The sequence below is a fragment of the Colias croceus genome, chromosome 12 (genome assembly GCF_905220415.1).
Source record: "Colias croceus chromosome 12, ilColCroc2.1".
NCBI lineage: Eukaryota > Metazoa > Arthropoda > Insecta > Lepidoptera > Pieridae > Colias > Colias croceus.
The window spans coordinates 1,498,720-1,526,255 of record NC_059548.1 but is presented as its reverse complement, the minus strand read 5'-3'; the positions used below and the strand labels follow the sequence as shown (position 1 = coordinate 1,526,255).

The 27,536-nt window shown below is 31.8% G+C and overlaps 2 protein-coding genes across 2 annotated transcripts in view; both read left to right on the top strand.

Annotated features, from left to right (window-relative positions):
• LOC123696433 (protein kinase C, brain isozyme) overlaps positions 1–27,536 on the top strand; it is a 158,516-nt gene that overhangs the window by 84,367 nt on the left and 46,613 nt on the right. The gene's annotated exons all lie outside the window — the stretch shown is intronic.
• On the top strand, positions 15,310–15,579 carry LOC123696435 (bombyxin A-2 homolog). Its single transcript, XM_045642592.1, has one exon. It carries the CDS (start codon positions 15,310–15,312, stop codon positions 15,577–15,579), a length of 270 nt encoding a protein of 89 aa, XP_045498548.1.

Genomic DNA, 27,536 nt, shown 5'->3' with positions numbered 1-27,536 from the left:
TTGAGTTTGAGTTAATCCCAAATTCAACAGCACCCCCCAAATACTAACCTAATATGTATAAGACACAACACAAATCGTCGTGGTAACCATGTGTGTACATTGTACATATATATTTATTCTAAATTAATTGTATACACGTAAATTTAACAATAATTCGATAGGAATTTATATAAATTGATTCGCCATTAGACCCGTCGTGTAAGAGTCGCGATCAACACACTGTGACGTCACAAAATCGGATAACATCGCAATTTGCTCGCTACATTCTCGCGAATTTCATTTTCCATTCTGTTACCTTTTATCTGTATTGCTTTTCTATCTCATGTTTTTTGTATGTTTTTTCAGTCGAGAGATTGCGAAAGTGTTTTTAAGGAACACGTGAAGTATTCGGAAAGATATGTCAATTTGTAAGTATTTGGAAAGTGGTGCGTTTATTGGAAGTGTAGCTGTAATTTTAGAAGGTATTGAGGAAGGAAGGAAGGTTGTAAGAGAAGGCATTAAATACTTTCTTTATAATATTTTCTAGTGTTTTATTTTACGCGAATATTATACATTTAGAAATTAAGGACTTTTTAACGGATTTTAAACGCGATTTATCTGTGCCTCAGACAGTCGTCGGGAAAATAATATAATGAATAAATCGCGTTTAAAATCCGTTAAAAAGTCTTTAATTTCTACTTTCTGTATGCAAAATGTCACTGTTGTGTAAAAACGAATTCCCATACAATACACGTATTTCCCATACAATGTCACATCTTTCTAAGAGTTTCTTTTTGCATTAGTATTTAGTAGCTGGAATGGTTTAACTATAGAATATGCGAAAATTGATTAAATTATTTTCGGCGGTCTAACCATAAAAGCAAAAAAACGTCCAACATTATTTAATATAACGATTTTTGTCGACGATCTACAAATACAGCGTCAATCGTCAAGACGATCTACAAACTAAGTAAACAATCCACAGCCCACACGCCCGCTTACGCGTAAAACAGAGTACTCCAACTCCAATAAAAGCACAGAGTGTAATTGTTTTTCCCGGACTTCCCGGGGCTGAATAAACCTCACCAAAAGGCGCGTCCACGCAGATCAAGCTAGCCTAGCGTATCAGCTCTATCAGTATGGACATGGATTGACCGAAGAAAGCGCGTGTTTTTTTTTCCTTATCACAACCAGGAAAAGAGTAGGCTTGCATTTGGTATAAGACAGTGCACTTGGTATAAGGTGATAACCGCGTCTTTATAATCGCAATTTTAGGGCCATTGTGATTGTTTTATAAATTAGGGATTTGTAGGCTTTTTGTTTAAGTGCCCATGTCGTAAGAAGGTGGAAACACCGATGCTGGCAAGCTGTTCCAAAATTTTGTGTGTCGCCGTTTTCTTTGTTTGTGCCGAAAATGCTTTGCGAGCCTGCTCGCTCGTGTGGACCCGCCTTATGTTCTAACCTTTGACCGGGCCGAAACGCACCGAACGTAGGTTGGCAGATAGTTTTACGGGTTATTTATTAAGGTTAAAGGTTACATGATTTATTGATGATTCACATAATTTTCTACGCTTGGAACTAGCTGGGATGAAATAATGTATCCTTCTTGAAGTCGGTAAAGCGGTTGTTAGGGGATTTAAACAAGTGTGGTGGAATCTTTAAAAACTTGATGTCATGGTCAGAGGACTGTAAACTTTTGTAAAAAATGGAAATAATATGAATGTATTAGGTACGTACTAGGATTTCTGCTCACTAAAATTTGGTGCATGTGTTAAATTAATTTATTATCTTTGTATTAAACAATACACACATGATCTTTAACAGATAGACTTATAATTAGTAACGTCTTTTAAAAAGTTAATGATACGAGCTACTTTTACATCTCGGAGCACTGAACCTGGGACGTTCGTAACAAATAAAAACAACAGATTAAATAATCACAAATTCCAGTCCAGAAGAAACGTTTCGTTCCGTGAAAAAATACAATCTCTTTAGATTAAAGTGTCCCATTATGTCTTGCAGTGGAGAAATGAAAAATACCGACGATAACGCTCTCATAATTAAAATAGATATGGCAAATAGCCGAGAGGCGCCTGGAAACATGAACATAACTGTTAATTAAAAAGGAATCTAATGTTTTTACGTTTATTAGAAACTTTGTTTTATATTGCATATTAAGCTAAGGAAAACATTAATTTCGCTTGCACCTCGACGTTTATGGCGGGGGTGTTAATATTTTTATTAATACTAGGAATTTTATTTAGAGTTGAGTTTAAATTTTAATATGTATCCAAAGAAATGGATTCAAAGAGAAAGAAGAGAAGAGAAACTTTTGTTCCACACGAAACAACATTTAAAGACAACAAGAATTATAAAATGAAACAGTTAGAAATTCAGATGAAATAATCTATTGTTTTCTAGATGTGACTTTTTGCGTAGAAATAGAATTATAAAATGAAACAGTTAGAAATTAGATGAAATAATCTATTGTTTTCTAGATGTGACTTTTTGCGTAGAAATAAAAGTACATAATAAGCTTCTTTAACAGGGCAAATATATTCACCATGCCATTTATCAAACTACATAGTCTATCTGGCTGTCCCTATGTATGTAGGATCGGGGCTAAATATGCTTTGATCTTTGCTATGTGATTTTTTTAATAGATAGAATGCAAGAGGGAGGTTTTAATTTATAATTTGGGGAGATTAGGACAACTAAAAGATATTTAGTTGAAGCATGTAATACGCATTATTATAATCAAACTTCAGACCTTTTAAAACAATTCGAAAGTCGCATGAAAATCTATGTTCAGTCACCGTTTAGTATTTCATCTCACGAGGGACAAGTTAAGGGAAGTTTGAATCGGATTGTCGACATTTGTTGTACTTTTGGAGTGTTTAAGTTTAACAGTACTGAAGGGGTAATGGTCGTTCCTTTATACGCTTCATGTGGGTTGGGATTTCGAGTTTCTTAGTGGGTTTGTAATGTGAACTACTATTGATATAATAATTAGTGTGTAAATTGGTAGTGGGAGTACTCGTAATAGTCTGAACCGGAACATCTTACAGAACCGATTTTATTGTTTTAATAAACAAAAATTAATACAACCTACCTAGGTTGTTTTTTTTTTGGTTCGATTTAAGTAGGTAAGTTCACATAATTAAAACTATTTTAATTATTATTTGACGTGTTGAAATACCTACTCTTAACACAGGCACAAACATAAAATTTGTTTTTTTTTTGCAACGAAAACGTCCAATATTAAGCGAATATAGTCACAATTATAAGCTGGTTATTAATAAAGTTCACGTATCAATTTTAAAATCACTATCGGGAAAATAAAAGCTCTCACAGCGGTGTTAAGCGGCGATAAACTTTAAGCTCATACGTAAGCTCTCATAAAGTTCAACACAATCACATTTTGTTTACCCGATTAACTCAGGTGCTGATCATGTGTGTATAACTGTATAAGTGTATAGCCTTATTGTCGTAGCACGTTGCTATAACAGTATAACGTAGTTATAAACTAAAGTGTGCTTTCGCCTTTACTATTGAAGATTATTCAAACTAACAAGTATGTTTTTATATAGTTTTGTATGATATTTTGCACGCCTCATAAGCGAAGCGTTGAGGTGGGTACTACTGTCACTTCGCGCAAAACATCTGATTTTTCAAACTTAAAATGTCATTATATATCATACATTGCACTTGTAAGATAATACATATTATAGACTACAAGCCCGCATAGGAAAAAAATATGGGTCAAATGAACCACCAGGGGACATATCTAGAACGATAGCAGAGCAAAAAATAATAAGATTCATCACTATGCCGTCACTTGTAAGCTGTCCAACTGAGTGCAGATGAGAATTGAAAAGTACAGGTAGACTCGGTAAATTTTGGTCATTTGACCATGTACGGCATTCTTAACCATCGATAGATCCATTAAAAATAATAAGAAACCGCTCAGTGCCGTACAAAAATGGTGGTCCACAAAGTCGGAATTTTTATTTAATTTCCGAGAGTTACCGGGGGTAAATTTGGTCATTTGACCATGTACGGCATCTGTGTCATACTATGCCTATACTGCTTTTAATCCATTATTCCGCAACGCCGTACAAAAATCATGGGGACAAGGGGAAAAAATCGAGAGTTGTAATCCCCTCTCTTTCCCCACTCCAGGGGGTCATTTGACACAACACGAAATAAATTTATTTTTAAAGTATTTTATGCATAGATAATATTTTTTCATGTGCCGTACATTTTCGTTGGTTCAAAGGGGAAAAATCTGAAAAAGAAAAAAATCCATATAACGAAATGTTTGCTTTATATTTTGATAATAAAATATAAATATACATTAATATTAAGAAGCTCGAGGTGGTTAATTATCACCTTGGAAAGTCGGAGTCAGGTGGAATGGACTCCGTTAAATTGATGAACTAATAAAGAAGCTATGAACGAAAAGATGTGAATTATATGCAATCAGCCCATGAATACAGGTAAAGTCACAAGCAAATGCTAGTAATATATACATATTCAAAATGTACAAGTAAAGCGCTTTCAAATGATACCAAACACGGCATATTTATCTTAACTTTATTTTTTTAGTCCGTATGTTTTGTCCGCTAGAGTGTCCCCTGGAGTGGGGAAAGAGAGCGGATTGCAACTCTCGATTTTTCCCCTTGTCCCAATGATTTTTTAACGGCGTTGCGGAATAATGGATTAAAAGCAGTATAGGCATAGTATGACACAGATGCCGTACATGGTCAAATGACCAAATTTACCCCCGGTAACTCTCGGAAATAATAAAAATTCCGACTTTGTGAACCACCATTTTTGTACGGCACTGAGCGGTTTCTTATTATTTTTAATGGATCTATCGATGGCTAAGAATGCCGTACATGGTCAAATGACCAAAATTTACCGAGTCTACCTGTACTTTTCAATTCTCATCTGCACTCAGTTGGACAACTTACAAGTGACGGCATAGTGATGAATCTTATTATTTTTTGCTCTGCTATCGTTCTAGATATGTCCCCTGGTGGTTCATTTGACCCATATTTTTTTCCTATGCGGGCTTGTAGTCTAATACACACAGATATTAAGAAAAAAACACTATTTTTAACATTCATGATACTTTTGATGTCATTTTTGTTATTTAAACTAGTTAAAAAACAGTTTAAAAAAGTTCTGTCTTGGACGTCCGTGTGTCTGTATGTGCGGAGGATTTTCTTGTTAACACGATAGCGACCGAAATACTTTACTAATCGAGTCTTTTTTTTTCTCTTACGCTTGAGTATGCTCAGGAATAGAAAGAACCCTTTCATTTTTCAGGGTCTGATTCGATGTGGTTTAATTGTTATTAAATAAACAATAAAAAATATCGACTGTTCTCCATAATTGTAGTATATCTATATATTATATTCTTTATTTTTTTTTTATATTTATAGTGTACTCAAAATTCACCATTATAAACTCGATTCTTTATACTATAAGCCAAGGTTTAAAAAAATAAGTTGGTAGTCAGTCCCTTAAACCTGCGCAGTTTCACATCTAGGTGGGGCCACAAGAAAAATAGCTCAATTATTACGGTACCGCTTTCTTTACTTTTCCAACTGTTTTATTTTATTTCTTTTTTATATTTATAGTGTACTCTTTATAAATAATCAATTTTATTGTAAAGGATGAGATTATGAGGCGTGCACTTTTGGATTTTCCAAACTATTATAGTGTTATTATAGACTAGCTTTCCGCCCGCGGCTTCGTCCGCTTAGTCTAAAGCTTAATAAATTATATACTAAAATACTAAGTCATACCTCGAGAATAACTCTATTTAAAATAGCATAGTTTTAAAGATACATACAGACGGTGGAACGACTTTATTTTATACGATATAGTCTGTAGATGATGAATGTTTGAGTTTGATTGGGAAGTTTTGTGCTTATTTGTTCTTGTAAGGATGCAGTTGTAGATACGAGTTATTGCAGATTTGCTTAGCTTTGCTGAAAGTTTAGATCTGAATATTGTGTTTGTATTCTAGAATCTAGATCGTCTAGAAGATAACTTACTTGTTCTCTTTATACTATGTATAAAGTATAAATTTAAAGTAGTATGTCCAATGTCGCTTTAAAAAACTTATTCAGTAAAATTCTCTATTATGTACAAAAAATATCGAGTAAATTATCATCCAATATAAGTTTTCTATTTTAAAATACATATGTATATGAATTCCCTGGACAGAACCGATCTAAAACGATTTATCATTCCCTCGAACAGCGTTGTACCAAATTACGTGAAATTCCTTAGAGATGATTTGGAAATTTGTAACTTATATCTGGGTACCTTTTTAAATTAATACGCGCTGCCGGCGGGATTATAACGTAGGATTGTACCTATTTATATCAATTTGTTACTAAATGATTTAGACTTTGAGAATACATGAATAGGAGAATATGGTTGTTCATTTTAATTGTTAATGTTGTGAATAAAACCAACGAATGTATGATATAATGTGCATACTAACATCAATTTTAAATTGATTCATTTGACTAACATAAAATGTATTTTATATGGCTATCTGTAACTGAAATAAATAAATCATAATTATTATTATAAATTAGGATATGCAAAAATTGAATATTATTTCGTTTACATATGTGAAGAGAAAGTTATTTATAAAAGTATAAACGTCCTTATATGTATTTGTTTTTTCGCACCGCAACCATCAAGCGATGTAGCAATAGGTAGTACATAGTTATGATATATTTACTTACGTAATAGCCTTTGTTACAATATGAAAAGAGAATCCATACTATAATAATATTATAAATGTGAAAGTAACTCTGTCTGTCTGTCTGTCTGTTATGAAAGTAACTCTGTCTGTCTGTCTGTCTGTTACTCAATCACGCCTTAACTACTGAACCAATTTGCATGAAATTTGGTATACAGATATTTTTATACCCGAGAAGGGACATGGCTACTTTTATCCCGGGAAATAGGATAGGTTTTATCCCGGAAATCCCACGGGAACGGGAACTATCCGGGTTTTTCTTTGACTGCGCGGGCGAAGCTGCGGGTGGAAAGCTAGTATTTAATATTTATGATGCCTTATTACTCGTTTATTGTAATTGTTTAATTAAAGAAGCAATTATAAGACAATTACAAATAAATAAACCAGTTAGAAAGCATCGTATTTATTACATGATTTAAATTTTGAATCGTATTGTTTATGATTGATCAATTAATAATATACACATTTCACTTGTCTATATATATAAAACTCAAAGGTGACTGATATAGTGATCTATCAACGCACAGCCCAAACCACTGGACGTATCGGGCTGAAATTTGGCATACAGGTAGATGTCATAACGTAGGCGTCCCCTAAGAAAGGATTTCCCGAAATTCTTGCGGGAACGGGGAAAAACGGGGATGCACGTACAAAGTCGTGGGCGGAAGCTAGTTATTAATAAACATGAAGAGAACTAATGAAAAAAAACTTAATTCTGAATTTGACTCTTAATTTAATGTTGATTCTTTTGGCCTTTTTAAATTCTAGCTGATTTAAGGGAAGCACGATAAATCGATTTAATATATTTTTATTTTATGAATGTTTTTTTGTATAATATTTTTCTACAGGTAGGCCAAAACTTTTCAAATTGAGCACTATAACCACCTATAACTGTCATATAACTTAACAACATAATTTATTTAAAATTTCCCCAAAAAATACTTTGAATAGTGTTCGTTAAATAAAATGCCACACACAAATATTGAACCGTTACCCTTTTAGACTTATCTAATTCCTTATCTAATTATTGGAGAAATTCCAATTTTATTCCACGCCTCGCTTCCCCTGGCCCGGGAGCGTTGTACCAAAATATAAGGCTTTAATATACCTTGATAACGGTTTCAGAACGGTTATTAAAGAATCCTTTTATTTTTGTATTTTTTCGCATAAGTAAATAGGGAATAATAACGATTACACCTTGTTAAGGAAATTTATAATGATTGTACTGTATTTACTTGTGGTTTACGTTATAAAATATACAGTTGAAAAGAAAGGATATTTTAAAGCAATATACAGAAACTTAGTATTAAAATAATGAGCAGTGGGAAGGAAACTGCTGCGTTAATTTTTCAAATAAGACGTATAGTACACGTTGGAGATAACTAATAGTCTGGAAAAAGAAAACGGAGTAAAGTATTTACTTTATTTAACATACAATTAATATTGTTGTGTAGAGAAATTTATTTATTGTAGTTTAACATGGACGGTAAAATATGTTGTACACAGACATACATGTTGTATGTACTCAAGCTATTTTTAGTATCATCATACTTCACGACGCAACGGCTTTTCTTGTTTTCCTTATCTTATTCCATACTATTTATTTTTTCTTAGCCTTGTTTCACAATTTTATAGTTTTGCGACATAAAGTAGATTCTCTGGGGACCCATCCATTTCAGTATAAAACTGAATCTAAACTGTTCAGTTATTCAGGTGTTAAAATGATGCAGATCGATGACTAGTGTGACTTTCGCATTTATAACGTTAGTTTATAAACAAAAAACAAATATTAATATAATTCATACAAATTCCAAGATATGAGTCTCCCAACTTCCTAACCCAACCAAAACAACTTCCAAAATTTATCTCATTCAAGCAATTATCTCCTTCAGAACCAAAAAATGTTTAATCTAACATTAAGTTAATTTATCATTTACCGCTACTATATAAGCGTGACATGTCACACGTGTACATGTATGTAAATATAATCGATTGAAACTCGATTGACGATAAAACGAGACATCGCTCACTCGGCTGATTTATTGCGCGACTCGACGGAGTGACTTTTTCACTTGGTAGACAGTTCGACGATATTAATCTACCGCTGTCCTAGTTTGCAAGCGTCTATTTCATATTCCTGTTTATCCTGTTTCAATGTATGGGAATATGGCTGTATATTGTGTATATGGTCTGTTATGTCTTGAGGTTTTTGGAGTGCTCAATGTAAAGGTTACACTTATGTTTTCGTTGTACAATGTACTATGTAGATTTGAATTTGTGTTTCATGTAATCACTACATAGTATAAAACAAAGTTGCTTTCTCTGTCCCTATGTCCCTTTGTATGCTTAAATCTTTAAAACTACGCAACGGATTTTGATATGGTTTTTTTTAATGGATAGAGTGATTCAAGAGGAAGGTTAGTATATAATTTATTATGTTTTAGACAAAGCGGGCGAAGCCGCGGGCGGTAAGCTAGTTGATAATAATTTGACGTTAGTATAAATTTTCATGATATTAAAAAAAATATATATAAAATTTTTGAATAAGTAAATTTAATAACACATTTATAATCTACGTAATGTAATGTTTGTAACGATGACAAATTAATTTGGCCCATAATACTTTGATATTACACACATAATATCTATTTAATGTGGATGATACAGGATTGCTTATACGGCTTGCCTATCGTATTACCGATCGGAATATAAAGACTGTCTGGGGATTGCTTTCTATACAAAAATATATCTTTTGATAGAAACCCTTACAAGCAGTATTCGACGTAGAGCCAATAATCTATACTTACTTTAATACTTTAAAGCTAAAGAGTTTGTTTGTTTGTTTGAACGCGCTAATCTAAAGAACCAAGGTCCAATTTTAAAAATTCTTTCGGTGTGGGGTAGGAAGGAAGGAAGGAAGAACCCATCGAGGAAGGTTATAGGCTATATAATATCATCATGTTTAGACCAACAGAAGCGGAGCCACGCGGGTGAAACCGCGGAGCGCAGCTAGTCTATAGATAAACTATTACGTCTGGTTGTTAGTCTGTCTTCAGTTACCAATTAATCATTGTGCATACACCTAAATCCGAAACAGATATATGACATAATTGTTACACAGGGTGCAATATGTTATCGTTGTAGGCAGGTGGATACCGTCTCCCTGCCTTCCTACACTTTATACGGTTAGGGAGTTAAATGTAATTCTGATATAAATTTAGAACTTAGGAAATATTTATAAGGAACTAGCGGTCCGCCCCGGCTTCGCCCGTGGTACATATTTCGCAATAAAAGGTAGCCTATGTCCTTTCTCGGGTATCAAAATATCTCCATACCAAATTTCATGCAAATTGGTTCAGTAGTTTAGGCGTGATTGAGTAACAGACAGACAGACAGACAGAGTTACTTTCGCGTTTATAATATTAGTATGGATTTAAGAAATAAAAATACTATTGAATTAGAGTTCCTTTTTTTCATAGCATTTTTAAAATTAAAAATTTTTATCCGAATATTAATTAGCCTACATTAGACAGAGTACAATACTAATGTAAATGGTATAACGAACAAGATTTACAGTGTTAGTAAATCTAGACTTTTATTTATACTAATTACGTTATTAGAACGTTACATAGAACATACATTAATATTTGTTTAAGATGAATATTACTATAATATTGTGGGCGTTATTAGTTTCGAACTTTCGAGTAACTAACTAACTTATACGTGGGTGGATTCCGTCGTGATACATGTAGGATGACGGTTATCATTCATATAAAGTTTTGCGAAAAGGCTACAATGTGATGTCATTTTGTAAAATGTCTACTTGTAAAAAGTTTATTGTTCGAGTATTTTTTCAACAGAGCAATATAAATACGCGTAGATTCATAATTTTCTGGTAAAATCTACATGATTTTTAAAAACGGAAGAAATAATTTTCGTTTTAATAAACGAACGCAAACATATTACGTAGATTTCTGCTTAGCTAATCGAAATTACTAGTATTAGTCTCAGAATCGTTTAAGACGAGGTTATTATTGTTGTTGTTTTAAAATGTTTATGCGTAACCTTACATTATTTCTCAAATATTTTAAATGCGTATTAATTTTATAAAAAAAGTTAATCACGATACACAAGTACCTACTCAAGATGTATTTTTATGTAGATGTATTTTACGTTTTTGGTTATTCAGTTACATATCCACAACTTTGTGGTTCTTAAATATCTGACCACAACTCATAAAGCCTATTAGCCCGCCCTCAAGTAATAAGCTTAATATATATGTATTCTTAATGGACCTAAAGGAAAAAGTTATTTACCAAGAATAGATCAAATAGATAAGATGAAGATTTCGTATATAATAAGGGCTTTAGTGTAAAAGTGTGTTAAAAGTACTATTAGTTTCTAAACTAATACTTTCTGAAAGTAATGATTTACTGTGAAAAGAACATGAATCTAGTGCACCAAAATACACAAATGTTGCATTAGAGGTAAGATGTAATGCACTTTTCGTCGTATTTTTCTTGTGATTTCTCTTTGTAGAAGCATATAATTTATTCATCTATTTTAAATATAACTTATGAGATGCTCACAATCTTTTAATCTTATATCGTCTCAAATCACGATATTTAACAATCATAATCTGAAAATTACAGCTAATGGATTTCACAACTGACACTTAGGTCGATTATCGTCATTAGGTCATTATTATTATCACATGTCATCATAATCACATTATTATTGTTATTCTCTGCGTATTTATTATTCCATTTTTTTTGTTTTTGGACTCATAATTGACTACGAATTCCCAATTATGTATAAAGATTGTACCAATTAAAGCGAATCCAAAACAGAGCCCGTATTTACTCACAAATAATTTTCAAAGTTAAATAATAATCAGACTTCCGAATCGTAAACATTTTCCGAGGGTTTATTAACAAGTAAGTTTTCATACATCGAGTTTACAGGTTTTGAGTTGAGAAGTTCAGAAACTTTGTGAGCCACCTTGTTAAGACTTGGCTTCTTAGCTTGTGTTGCTCTTCGATATTCAGATTTTGATACTTCAATACGTCAATTAGAAGTTGGAGCATTTGCAGTGGCTGGTTTGGGAGCTACTACAGCTACTTCGATGAACTTGCGTTTTGTTTCACTAAATAAACATTCAATTTTTATGCATGGGTCTAGGTTTGAAATGGCTTGTTTATTTTATAGCAGTCATATTATCCTTATATGATGTATATTTTACTGTAAAATAACTTGGAAACTTATGGGCCCTCTTCACAATAGCCTAATAGATGATTGTCGATGTTTGCCGCCCCTTCGGCGATTACGAATAAATAATGAAATAGATAAAGATAAAGTGATGGTCTTTACTAGTCCAACGCTGCCCATTGTGAAGAGGGTCCTTTAAGTAGAATTGCATAAAATACGATCTGGTATTTTGCTGTTTTAAAAGATTTTCGTTGCTCGTTAAAAGTTTAGGGCGAGCTCAAACTGAATTTTTAATTATTAATATTAACGTAAAGCCACATAATTTTACAGTTTAGTTAAATGGGTTAATTATGGTTTTGCGACTGACGATTATTATGGTTCCGTGCCACGGGTCAACTTTAACCTTAATGATCCGATAATTTATTGTAGGCTTTAAACATTTATTGTTGCTTTTTTTAATATGAATTGTATAAGCAATTTTTAACCAGTTTTATTTTTTGTTTGACTTTAGGTCTATGTTACGTATCTACTTCATTTTTAATCTGTGACGCATAGTTTTTAGGAAATACCACAATTTTACGAAGGTAAATCCTCCCGACAATTTTTGTAACCTGTTTAACAAATTTCATTTATTAATTATACAATTTTTGAGTTGATAATTAAATTATGAATGAACTTACTAATTCAATTCGACATTTTTCCACGCGACAAAACATTTTATTTATAAGTACGTAGGTACATACGTGTCTTGTGCAAACATACAAGCAATAAAGAGATATTCACAAAAATTCAAGTCAGTACATACCTTCAAATGAAGGGGAATTCGTGTCTTACACAGACGGTATTGAAATATCTTCAGAGGCCGCTCGCATTCAAATTGGTACTGCCTCTATTGGCTCAGCTATTCAAGGCATTCGGAGCTCTGAATAGCGTGTATATTATATTAAAGCTGGAAGCTATTCGGGTACGGACTGGTGTTGGAAATGCAATCTTGTGAATGTGGGATCATGAGGAATGTTAGCAGTGGACTAGAACACGACACTGTTGTGATTTGCAACTGACTTGAAACGAGGATGGTGTCAATCGACTGTGATTTTTTGTTATGTTACCGGACATTTGGACTCGGTGAACCGATTTTGATAATTCTTTTTTTATGTGAAAGCTGGAGCTTCCCATGTTTTAAATTTGGTATATTTCTGAAAATTTGAAGGCCAGATACCTATTTGTCAAAAATAATTATTTACATTGGATTTGGATTAAATTACTAAAAAATTCTGCCACCGAAAGCTAAATTATTAATGATCTTGCTAATGCTAATTTCTCACTAAGATTTATGAAAACCTATTCAAATAAAAGGTGTTATTCTAACTTACTTGAATCATTACTCACTATGGTCTTAAGTGCCCTAAAATGCCTTTTAATAAATCGTCTGAGATTAGTTCTTATACTAGTTTACGTCTTAACAGAACAGCTTTTAGCAAGCGAATGAGCTTATAATTCTATCAACCATGAAACGCAGTAATGTATGCAATGTGTCTTCGCTCCTGCAAGATTTAAGTTCAATTGAAGCTATATTATATGCGCATATTGATTAACCACTTAGTATGAAAGCTGAAGCTAAAGTCTTGACGTTTTGTCAGTACCACTATGAAGGTTATAATTTGTAATAGTTACGAAATAATTTCATAATAAAAATATATACCAACATAATATAAAACAACGTTTTCTTTTAAGACAGAAAAGCGACTTTCTATTTCACTCCGTCCAAAATAATTTATTCCATTAACGACGGTATTTACACATTAATTAAGGTTGACATTTAAACTAAATAGTTTTAAACAATTGACCATTTTAGTGGAACAAAATCTGGTTTCTGGCCTTGCATTATTCCTAATTTTACTTCGATATCATTGAGAACTTTAAAAACATTGTGCATACCTACACTGAGTAATTGTTTAGTTATTATCAGTTATATTTAAAACACTTACCGGAGTTAGAAAACAGATAAATTTAAGAAATTAAAAGAAACTTAGATCGTTAAATTATTTTACGCCTACAAACCGATATTAGGACAGCGTTTACAATATAGGACTAGCTACATGTATCATTTTGATTTATAATAACCTAATAATACTTGGTTGAGCGTCTGCTTGGGTCGAAAGGGTGCGTGTGTCCTTTAGTTTCAGTTTGATATCGATATAATTTACAACCCTTTACCCAAGGGTCCGTATCTAGTGGATTTCCCCACTATGAAGTAGTCTGTTTAAAAAATTATTAGATTTTTTAAGTTTATGGCTACTTCGGGTTAAAACAAGGAACTTAAAAATAAAGCCTATTTTACGTCCTCGTTTTTATGAAATATTATTGACATAGTAGTAGTTAACTTTACTTAAAGATTAAAAAAAAGGTTTATATCATAATTAGTGTTTATTAAATCAAAAGAGCACTAAAACACAGACGCTAAAATTTGTACAGTGTACCAGTGGATCTGTGTTTTTGCGAAAATTATTTATTTTATTTTTTATCTTCTACTAATGACTTTCCGTTGACTTGTAATTGTTATAATCCTACTATCCAAATAAAAAAATATTTTTTTAAGGAAAAATTTACAAATATTGTTGTCGGGTTTTAACTTGGCTTCCATATAATAAAATACATATATGAAGTCCATTTTGAATTATTAATTAAATTTTGCTTGGTTATTTTAATTTGCTACGACAAAGTGTTATGGATACTTTATTTAACTGAAGCCATATCATACTCATTAATAAAATGTATAATGGTTTTAAATATATGGGAATTTTATAATAATTATTTCTAATCCAGATATTAAATGAAATGAATACTTTTACAAGTACAATTATTAAAAAAAATAAGTTTATATATAGTGTAATTAGTACTGGAAACACATTCCCATACTAGTTAATATTATTCTTATCGCGGCAAAGACTTTTTAGAAAAAACGTGCAAAAAATACCGACGAAAAACTCTGCTCACTAAACTTTTCACTGTTTCTTTTACTTTCCTCCAACTGTTTCCAACAAATTAAAGCGAGGTAGACGAAGAAATTGCGTTCTTCACGACTGAATGCACGTCTTCACAAGACGACATTTAACAACCGAATGAGCTTCATGAATAATTTCGTCTCAACCACCTGCAAATAATGCCGTAATGGGTACTAAATATAACGTATGACGTCACTCATCCCACGAGATTCAAGTTCATTGAAAGCATTTAATAGTATACGACAATTTGTGCATAATGATGAAGCATCTTAACTATAAAAGAGGTATCTTTTCAAAATTGGGCACATTCCAATCTATTCCACCAACATGAAGACAACATTCGTCCTATCTTTCCTCTCAGTCTTTCTCATCATCAAGATGAGCAATGGAGAGGGACAGACGTACTGCGGCAGGAGGCTTGCTTCAACATTGGCGTATGTTTGTGAGAATTCGATATCCAAGAGATCGGAGTATGATGACTTCGAGTGGCCCTGGATAGCGCGGCAGCAGGCCAGCAGTATGAGGAACAAGCGCCAAGTCGTTTCGGAGTGCTGTGATAAGCCATGCACGTTGGATGAATTACTGGCCTATTGCTGATCGAATGGAATACCTTTGGGCAATTAAACGGTCCCTTAAGATTACTCTTAAATCAATCAAATTTTAAATGTAAATCTAGGTACCCTGTAAATGTTTTTATGTACGCGTCTTCTTATGAAATTATAATGTTTAGAATTACGTTTATCATCTAGTCATTTAGTAATAAGTATGTAATGTTATCATCTAATGCATGAAATAAATAATAAATAATTTATACTACATTAAATGCTTTGTCTTATATTCTAGGAGGTAGCAACGTTGACAAGTGAGCATTTTAGTATAGTTGGTTCTTTGATATGCTGTTCCTCTTGCTATTTCGGTTACAGTCCGGGCTGTCTGGCTGGCCGCAGTGGTTGCGTTTATTAGTGCGCATCTTATCTGCACAGGAAAATATCCTTAATTTAAAGTCATTTTTTAACGCGTAATTTTTAATCGTTTGCCTTTAGATAGATCCATTAGACATACATTTTTTATTGCAAGACGTTTTGTTCGTTGTTAAATAGGTGCCAGACGCAATTTTTATTTCAAAATAATTAAAATATCATCGAAATAAGTGAAATTCCATCAACATGAGTCCCAGTGAAGGATAAGTAATCACTGTGTTACTTATACTATATATAATATTCATTTTACTATTTACCGTTTTTTTGCAACAATCTACCATATCGCCTCCTTTTTCCCAACGAACCTCAAATAGGACGTTAATGTAAACTTGATAAAAACCAAATATCATCAAGAAATTAAAGACTTTTTAACGGATTTTAAACGCGATTTATTCATTGTATTATTTTCTCAAGTCTTTAATTTCAAAATGTATAATACTCGCGTAAAATCAAACACTAGAAAATACAAATATCATCAAATTCATATTTATACCCAAAAGTGTAATAAATATGAATCCATCTATTAAAAATATTAGTTTACTAATTATTCAATATAAGTATTAAAAAAGGATAATATATTATAAATAATAAAGTTATTACTTACCTTTTAAGCGGAATCATGTTGATGTAATTTCACTTATTTCGATGACATTTTAGTTATTTTGAAATAAAAATTGCGTATGGCACCTATTTTACAACGAAAAAAACGTCTTGCAATAAAAAAATTATATCTGATGGATCTATCTAAAGGCAAACGATTAAAAATTACGCGTTAAAAAATGACTTTAAATTAAGGATATTTTACTGTGCAGATAAGATGCGCACTAATAAACGCAACCACTGCGGCCAGCCAGACAGCCCGGACTCTAACCGAAATAGCAAGAGAAACAGTATATCAAAAACCCAACTATACTAAAATGACTTTTTTTTAAACGTTGCTAGCTCCCGTACTATTATACCGAGTTACAAATAACAAAGAGCATATTATCATCGGTGTATTGTTTTAAGAAATACGAGCTTAAATGGAGTAATTACGACAACCCTCATTTTGTATCCATTACCTCTCTCAGAACATTTTATATTAATTATCTCATACAAGAAATAATAATGATATTGCTGGCAGAAAAAATGAACATCTTTGAAGAAATGTTTGTAAATATTTTGATTTTATAGAAGGGTGTTTATGTGAGAGTTTTGGTGGTAATTTATTTATGTAACAGACATGTTTATGTTAATCAACATAAATATTATTTATTCAATTTAGGTTATTTTTTGTCGTTTTATAATTTTTGTATTTAAATCGTTATGTTTTAACTTTGTCCGAGGATTCCAGATTTAGATATAAAAAAAAAATACTTTACTAAACTATACGTTGCCTGGGCGAGATATCTTATCATCAATAAATCCGCCCTTGGCGATTGAATGCATTCTTTAAACCATATAATGTGTGTTGAATAAAAAATGAGTAATATTTCATAATTAAGTACCTACATAAATTAATCGGAAAAATATTTCGAATATAAATGTTTGCAAACAAATAATTACTACCAGTGAACTGATAACTCGCTATAAACTTTTGTAATTTTATAAAATACGTGCCACACCCGTATTCCCTGAAGAGCTTCAGTCTGACACCTGCAAACATTTTTGTTTAAAATTGTAATTAATGGTTAAAACTAAATTATTCGAAACAAATATTACATCTTACTTACCTACTGTCTTTAAAATATATGTATAATGTTTATCCTATATTTTAAAAGCTCTCATAAATTTCAGTTGATTTTACTCAATTTATACACTTACAGGAGACCAAATTTTACACTTTATGAAACAGTTGTTTTGAACTCTAATTTCCTTTTATATTTTTCATGTTCCTTAGTAACGTTATAAATTTCCACACACTAACACAAACAAACACGCACAGTTTTTATTGAATTCATTGCAATCTGCGATTACAATCTCTAAACAGCATACTCGTATCTCTGATCAAACATACATACGAAATATTCTTTTACATCCCAGTGCCGGACTTACAGGACATACTTTAGGGGCAATAGGGGCAATTACCTTATGGGGTAATTTTTGATTGGCAGTAATTAGTCTCTAAAAAAAATAATTGATGGTTTTCCGTTAATAAACTGCAGCACAGAGTGCCTATTTTATCAATTTACAGGTAAAATATAAAGGTAAATCCATAGGTTCAGTTACACAAACATATCACACACACTACCAAAACTGGTAGTAGGATTTAGCCTCTTTTCGTTTATAAATTTGATAAAATCTTCGGTAAATATAAGCCAGTAATTTCTTACTAATATTCTGTTCAATCCGGCCCTGCCCATAAGGAGTAACATTATAAAACACTTGACAAGCGTCTCAGTCTATCGAGATGTGTCCATCGGCCTTATTAGCTAAAAATCAGCAGATAACGACCACCGCGCAACAGCAGCGCGACAGGTTCGCGACTGGTCGCAAAACGTCAAAAAAATTCGTATTATGTAAGCAGTTGCGTCGCTGTCGCACAACATCTGCTTTCTTCGACCGATGCACTTGATTTTGTATGGAAAGCAGCGACACTCACAATCAAGTGGCAACTGTTGGTACTACGCATGTTTATAAATAAGCACAGACACTCGTAGTTCTCCCTCTAACATTTATTAATTAATAAACATGTTCTTGTCATTGTTTATAAAACCGTAAATTAAGATATTATTAATGTATGCGACGACAAAATTTAATACCTCCTTATTGGTACAATGCTACAATTATTATGTTCGAAAACTTATCGAAATTTTTAACCTAAAACATTTTGCTCACTTACCGCAATATATTTTAATTATATTTATAAATATTTGATGATCTTAGTTAACAATCAATAAAAAACACTATATTTGTGAGTAATTTCGCGTTTTTATACACTTTAGTGACGATAACACAAGCAGCAACTAGTCAACAACAAGTATTAGACCTGTCGCATTTTTAACAGATGAATTGCTAAGTTGTTGCTGTCGTGTTGCTGTCACAAGTCATAGATAATACCGTTTGCAAAGCAACCTTTGACTTTACATTAGCGACAACTGCATTTTTAGTTTTTCAGTTGCTCGATAGAGGCAGCACTGTTGACGGCAGATTATCTGCTTGTTGTCTGCTTTTACGTAATAAGAAATAGACGATTGACAACAGCTATTGTGCAATTTTTGGTTGTTGCTTATCGTCTGCAAGATCCGTAATAAGGCAGCATAATCCATATACGGTTGTACAGTGACATCGAATAGACGAATAAATAAATAAGTTTCACATGACTCGTGGCCGACGTTAATGTTTTATGCAGGCTTACACGCGTGACATTTACATTATAAATAATTACTTTATTACTGTAGTGTATGTGTGTTTAGTTGTGAGATAAATGCTATAGTTACCTATATTGGGGTTTTCGTTGGTGATTTTATGAGAGACAGCCCTATGTAAATAGGGTTGTGTAATATTGCTTAATAATATTAGGGTTGTTTAACTTACTTTCTATGAAATATTACTTGTGAATGTGTTGTTTTTTTCATTCAAAGCGTTCTAAAATGGGATTCCGTTCCTTTTGAACGCAGGAAGGGATTATAACTAGGATATTATAAATGATTTAAATCTATGTAACGAGTTAAACCGCCGAAGATATTCAAACATTTATTACTTGATATTTTAAAGGATAAAATACCTGAGAATTAAAAAATTTTTTTTGAATGGATTTTTCAATATAAGATGATAATGGATTTAATTTCAAAAAGGGTTTTTCAGATTATAGAAAGAGAAAGAAAGAAAAGAAAGAAAGATCATTTATTTGACTCCACAACACACACACATTAGCACACAATACAATCAAACAAACGATTAGAACACAATACAATTAGAATATGACAGTAAAATTAAAATATATATATAACTAAATTAAAAGATATATAATTAAGAAGTGGAGCCAAAATGGTAGCCACTCAGCATAAATTGCAACGCAGCTGTTGCAACACTGATTTTCAGTGGCCCCTCTTAAGAGCAGTATCATATTATAAGGTATGATCAGGTAATTTTATCGTGTTGAACAAAGTGAGAATGTTTATTTAATGAAAGCTGAAATCTCTTTAATAATTTTCAGGTGAATAGGTCTCAAAGTAGCGGTAATTTTATAAAAGACGCGTTTGCAATTTATTTATTTGAAAATTTAAAAGTGTTTATTGTGATTTATGTTTATTCAAAAAAAAAGATAAATGATACGAAAGCTTTTTAAAGCTATTTATTATTTCAATACGAATAACTTATTATATTTTATAATTTAATTTTTTTTTATTATCTTGTTGTTGAATCGATTAAAAATGATACGAATATTGAATTTAATATGAAACTTTCTTTTCAGGTAAGCTCAAAAAGCACATCGTAAGCGGCAGACTCAGCTAATAAGGTGGTGTGGTGCAAAGTACAGTAGGTTTCTGTTTTATTATTTATTTATATTTAAGAAAATTTATTTATGGTAAAAAATCAAATTTAAAAATATGATATTAGAGTACAATCATGTTTTACGTGAGAAATAGGAATAGGAAATTAAAAAAAAATGAAATAAAATTTTCCAACCAATAATATTTAAAAATCACTATTTAAAATGTTATTATTCACAGTTAAGGCCTTTCTACTAGTTCATGTATTCAATTAATATATTAAAATTATCACGATGAACATATCAATAATCATATTTAATTCTTCTCAAATAAATAATAGATAAGTGCAAATTCACTCCCATTTCCTTAAAACAGGTTACTTTTGAAACATATTTACACTTTGAAAACATATCAAAGAAATAAACAGCTGCTTGAATAGAATCTTCCCAAGAAACACACGGTTCGTTCAAGTGCAAATGTGTAAAGTTAATAAGGGATTCCTTGTACCTTAATTAATTAGTAACGTTCATTATACGAAATGGACACACTAACAGTTGCTGAATATGTTATTTGAATGTAAAATGAAAGAGGTATGTTTGTGCTTTAGATTTTAGAAAGATTTTGAATTTCGGTTTTGAAATTATCTTCACTAGGTATGCCTAAAGAATAATAAAGTAGGGGAAAGAAAATACTCTCATACACCATCATAAATAACAAATGAAATTTGAAGTTGTTTGTCTAGATGTTATTACGTTTAAAAGTCTATGAAACATACACATAGCTTAGGATATATAGAACTACTAGTGGTCCGCCCCGGCTTCGCCCGTGGTACCTACGTGTTTAAACTATCCTATCTCTCAAGTTGGATCGAACTGCACATGGTGTGCGAATTTTATTATAATCGGTTAAGTGATTTAGGAGTCCATTGAGGACAAACATTGTGACACGAGATTTATATATTTTAAGATTAAGATAAGATATAAAAGATGTACAATTAATCAAATTATTGATTCTGAAATATATTGCAGGAAGATTAATAATATCTGGGTTATTATAACCTACAATTTTAGGTTAGATAGAGGTAATGATTCGAAAATCGGAATACTTAAAAAATCTACGTAGATAAAAATACATACAGTCTAAAACCTCCTCCTTTCTTAAGTCGATTAAAATTATGTAGTTATTCGTACTAAACGAGTACTAAATGAATTTACCTTATTATTTATGATTATCTGTGCTTAGTTTAAATATTATTATGTGTTTACGATGTAACTCAGTTATAATCATTATCAGTGATGTGCCGTGGGCGGCCTTATCTGCCCACGTGTTCATCAGCTCTGTGATATATCCAATTTGTTTAATATTATAAACATAATACATAATAATATGTGGCGCAGTGGTTGTGGCTAGAGGGTGTTGGTTCTATTTCTCGTTGGGAATGAGTATAGTATCGAAAAATCAGGTACTTAGGGTAGCCGAATTTTTTTAGACTTAATCTTAGCTACAGTAGTACGTAGTATTACAGTTTCTTTTCTTTAAATGCGTGAATTGAAGAGAAGATTTATGGAAAATTTATTAATATATATTTTTCTCAGGAGTGTATTAGTTATAAGTGAAAAATTGTACCTAGTTAAGTATTTGTGATTGAATGTATTCTCTTTCTTTCTTTAAAATATAACATTTATGAAAATATGTGTTCCCTAAGTTTCGATTTTTTTTTTCAAACTACTCCTTTCCATGTCATGTTATTGCATGAAGTTAGTCTATCAGTTATCCGTCTTAACCAGAAGTCAGTTTGGAATCAATATAGCGGATATCTTATTTCCTGTTACCCTTAAGTCAGTTCCAATATTTCTCGAATATAACGCGAGTGAAGTCGCTGCCATCAGTTTTTACAATAAAATCTTTTTCAATTGTACTAGACTTCCTTATATTGTTTTGTGCAATAAAGTATTATAAATAAATAAATAAAATCAAGAATAAAATAAAATCAATAAATAAAAGAAGATCAGCGTATAACTTGCGGCGGTGTGACGTAGGCAGGCCTAATTAGCAACGTTGTTTGGACCTTTATCATCTGCCCTCAGATTTACGCGGCTTTCTTTTGTGCTCCCGCGAAATTTGACGATATTCTCTTTATATTAACGTTATTATTCTTTTATCCTGAGTAAATATAAATGCTATTGTACAATTCTGTTTGAATATTTCAGCTCGGTGTGTTTTGCTTTGAGACTTAGTTTGTTTTTCATTGTTTCAGAATTCACTGGCTCGAATTCATTTGATGAGTATTGTTTTATGATAATGCGGTTTAGATATTTGTTATTAAATTGGAATAATTTATGAGATAAATGCAAATGCTTTATACACAAAAAGACACGGGTTTGTTATTTACATTGTGGTTTTTTTATTTCGAACAAATTCTTTGTTAATACCAAATGAATATTATTGTGTTTATATTAATTTACTTGATATCAACTTAATTCACAAAACTAAGATATTTGATTTGTACACTTTTACATACTGCAGTTTTCATTTCATGTTGTAGTCCAAAGGGATACTGATTAACAATACATTTCCAATTTTTTAGATATTGAAAGCATGGGTCACAACATGTCCTAACAATAAAGCCTATCTATAGTAGAGCCATTTTAATAGGCAACATTTGACAGTTCAACAAAATTCAACAACGTAACCTAGTAACGACGACATAGAATAACATGATAATTCGTTTTGTTAGAACTGCACATTTGCTTAACTTTTTTCAATTACGATTACATATTTATAATAATAATGACCGATACAAGTAATTTTAAGATTTCATTTTACTTATAAACCATACTAAACATAATAAACAATTTCTGAATTGAAGAACTGACGTCGCTACAATTTTGTGTCAATAAACCTTTTTTCTTTTTAAATACAAGGGACGTTACTCTAAAAATCGAAATCTGACATCTAGAATCGAATGCATTGATTAATTGTGAATAAAAATCATCATAAATTAATAAATTCGATTGACAAATGTTTCAAATCCGTATCGATTAATTCACTTTAATCGATGTTTTTAACCAGGTTACCTCCCTTCGAAGATAAAATTGATAGACGTCAAATGTTGCCTATTAAATTGGCTCGACTATAATACCAAAGGCAAAGAATATATTATAATAGTATTCAAATCAAATCAAATCAAATCAAATCATTTATTTATTTCTCCTCACAATTCCCAATCACATAAATTAATCTACATGCATACAAAAAGTAGTAGTATTGGATCCGTGTCCCCACGTAAGCATTCCAAAGGACCGGGTACCTTCCTTATGATGGTACCCGAGTATTATGGAATTGAGATACATAATAATAATAATTAACTTTTTATTGTACACCAAAAAACAATACAAAAGGAATAACAGCAAATAGGATTATTGTACAATAGGCGGTCTTATCACTAAGAAGTGATTTCTACCAGACAACCTGAGATCAAGGAAATGCTGGAAGATTATAATTTTGGAGGTGTAAAACAAAGCAAGAACAACTTTAATAAGTACCTGTAGATAAAATAATAAATAATTTAAAATATATATAATACTACGTACCAAAGGTCAGTCGATAATGCCGTAACAGTATTAATTTTCTTTATGCACTTATAAAACATGCACCCGAGTGGCCGTCTATGTAATTTTATAAAATGACAAACGCGGCCGGTCCCCGCCCCACGGGACAAGGGGCTATTATGATAATTAATACATGCGATGTTCCCATTGTTGGGGTTTTTAGAAACACTATGTGATGGGGAATTATGTTAGGTTGTAAGAATGGGATTTTCTTTGTGTAGAGAGTGTTGGTGAGGAGATTAAGAGAGTAATTAATACGTAAATACGTAGAGTAATTAATACCGATTTTTCATTTTTGTGTGATTAAAAATACCAAATACTTAATATATTAATTTATTAAAAATATAGAGTTATAGATTAGAAAATACGAAAACTATAAGCGTTCGTTTAAATGTTGTCACAAATTCGATACCGCCTCAAAACTACCAACAATAATCTAGGAATAAAACTTATATTAATAAAGGGCTTAAAAACCAAGTACCTGAATAGAAACGTCTTGATCCGCTGTTTATAGTCTTATGTCACGTCATAAATTCAATATAGCGACCGTTAGACAGCATAATTTGATACTTTAAAAGGTGCGAATTTTACGTTGTTTTTAACTCATAATTCTTCATAATTACATAGTGTAAAACAAAGTCACTTTCTCTGTCCCCATATGTATGCTTAAATCTTGAAAACTACGCAACGGATTTTAATGCGTTATTTTATTAAATAAAGTGATTTAAGAAGAAGGTTTAAGCATCTAATTTATTAGGTTTTAGGCAAAGCGGACGATGCCGCAGGCGGAATGCTAGTAGACGTATAAAACAAAGACACATGTCTATTTCACATGGTTTAAAATTAAATTCATAACGCATTAATGCTTGGTTGGTATGTCATGTCTCCTTAAAGATAATTGCTCTCAAGAATCGAATTCTAGGCACTCAATTAACAAACAATTTAGCTGTTAATTACAGTCCCACTTGAGAATATGGTCAGTTCACACGCATCGTTTGGCATGACGTACATAGTTTGCGCAAACACGAACTAATAAGTAATAATATATAGTATTTAGCAGTTGCTTTGTCGTAATTAGAAAGCTGATTAATGAGACAAAAATGTCCTCAATCAAAAAATGTTTAGTTAAATTTTAAATAATTTTACATCTTAATGTAATTTGCTGACGCAAACAGGTATTAAGTTTGTTTTGTTTAGGACCGATTTTTCAATGCTTGGATAAAACTTATCCGTCCAATAAAGTATTACACGATAATATTAAGTTGTCACGTAAACTGTCAAATACGGGCAATTAGAATACGTTTTTAAAATGGTAGTTTTATACATTATTCGACAAATAAGTTTTATCCAAGCATTGAAAAATCGGCCCTTAGTTGTTTAATTAGACAGCTGATTCTTAAAACCTAAAATGTCCTTAATCAAAAGCTATATATGTGACTAAGGTTTATTTTCCAATAGTTTTTCATGATAACTAATTATATATTTCCTACATCTACTATAATGATATTAAAATTATTCCAATCATTCAGTCATTAACACGGCCATAACTCCTTACACCAAACAAATTTATTTAGAACCATCAATCTACCGGCCATACGTTTTTTGTGTGCATACACGCGCACCGTGTAGCTAGGTCACTATGCTCCAGTTTTAATCTCACTCCTAATATATCATTGCATATATGGGCTGAACTATACTGCGGTCTGAATTTTTATTGGCAAGTCACTTTAACTGACAGCTACTAATAAATTGTCGTTGGATAGTTTTTAGCGCTATTAGCGATGGCGTTTGTTTATGGTACACTTGTTGGTTTTGATGGATTTATGATTGTCTATGTTTTAAAGGAGTGTCTAGTAGAGACTGTAGAGAATTCGAGAGGATCAATTTCGGTGCTCAGTTGTTTTATCGTTGTAAATATATTATGTTGCAGTATGTTCGAAGAGGCGAGCTTATTATCAACATTGTAAATTGTATTGGCCTGTGTTTAGCACTTTGTGCAATGTATTTATTTATTAAATGTATGTAAAGAGTGGAAAAAAAATCTTTAGAAAACGGAAAAGTATGTCTGAGTCTTACGGCTAATTCACTGATTTGGTTAAGATTCGAAATGAAAATTCAGTTTGAATGAATATCATAAGATTATAAAAAAATCACAAGTTAATTAATTATAAATCGAGTTGACATTATAACTCGAAGGGGTAAAGCGGCGACCGGAGACCCCGTTTATAATTCACAGGGTCAGAGTCAACCAACACAGCTTCACTTATAAATTTATAATAATTAACGGTGTTACTATGTCGCGAATTGTTGCCCGTATAACGGGAAATGTAACGAAATTTGTTGAAAAAGGGTAGAAATATTTGCCTAATAATTTTAAATATTGTATGTCGAGGTTTCAAACGAATACAACAACACACAAACTTATATAGCAATATACCGCCAAGAGGTTTTTTAACGAATGTGACCTGTAGAATTTTAACCATATCCTAGGAAAAAAGTTGATCGTCGCTTATCAAAAACCTGAATAACATTTGAACAGAATCAACAGTCAAGTTGACAGAACGTAATAGCTATAATGAAATGCAATAGCTATTACGAATTTTCTATCAAGAAACCTTCATTTAATTGATCCACCAATAAAGATTTTCCAAACTACCAAATTCACATAAAACCAAACAGTTTTCCAAAGCTACAGAAAAGCGTAGTTCGTATATATTTGCAGTGCTGTATAAATATTGAATAAGCGGCCGCTTTCCCGCGTTTGTTTTGACAGCGCCCGCGGCGGCCATGTTGGATTCAGCCCAGGGTTCGCCCGGGATGCGTTCACCTTGACATGTGTGGAATAGTACGAATGTTTTGGTTGCAAATGTTTGTGTGCAGGGGATTTGTTTGGAGTTTTAATGGTATTTCTTGTTGTATTGTTTTATTTTTGTAAGTATAACAAAACAAAGTGCTAGAAAATATTTTTTGAAGTGAAACTTCTTTATCGGGGTTGGAAAAAAATTTAGTGTAACATTTTTTAGTTACGTGTGACATTTTTCCGTTACGCGCCATCTTTTTCTTATCCCTACCACGCGTGAATCGACGTATTTCTGTAAAGTTGCATATAGTAAATTATTTTTTGAAAAAGAAGTTTCACTTCTTACGTGTGTACACTAGTACACGCACACATTTTTTTTATTGTATATCTTTATAATACGTATGTGGATTGTCAATAGATAAGCCGTGTCCTGGTAATAACGAACCCAAAAAGCATTATTTTCTCTTTACTACATTTTTAAATGAGCATCTCAAGTAATAAAGTACTGGAGGGAAAAGAAAAAGAGTAGTTGAAAGATTTTGAATGATTAAAATATCTACAAGCTGCGCCCGGTGATTGTTATAGTATTTACCTATATGTATGTTGGGTATGTTTTTATTTTGTACGGATTTATTTCGGCATAAAAAATGTGAATTTCCGTTTCACTAGCGATTTGTATACATTTTAATATCGTCGACGCAATATACGATTTCAATATCAAACAGTTTTCAAACAAATCTGAATTTTT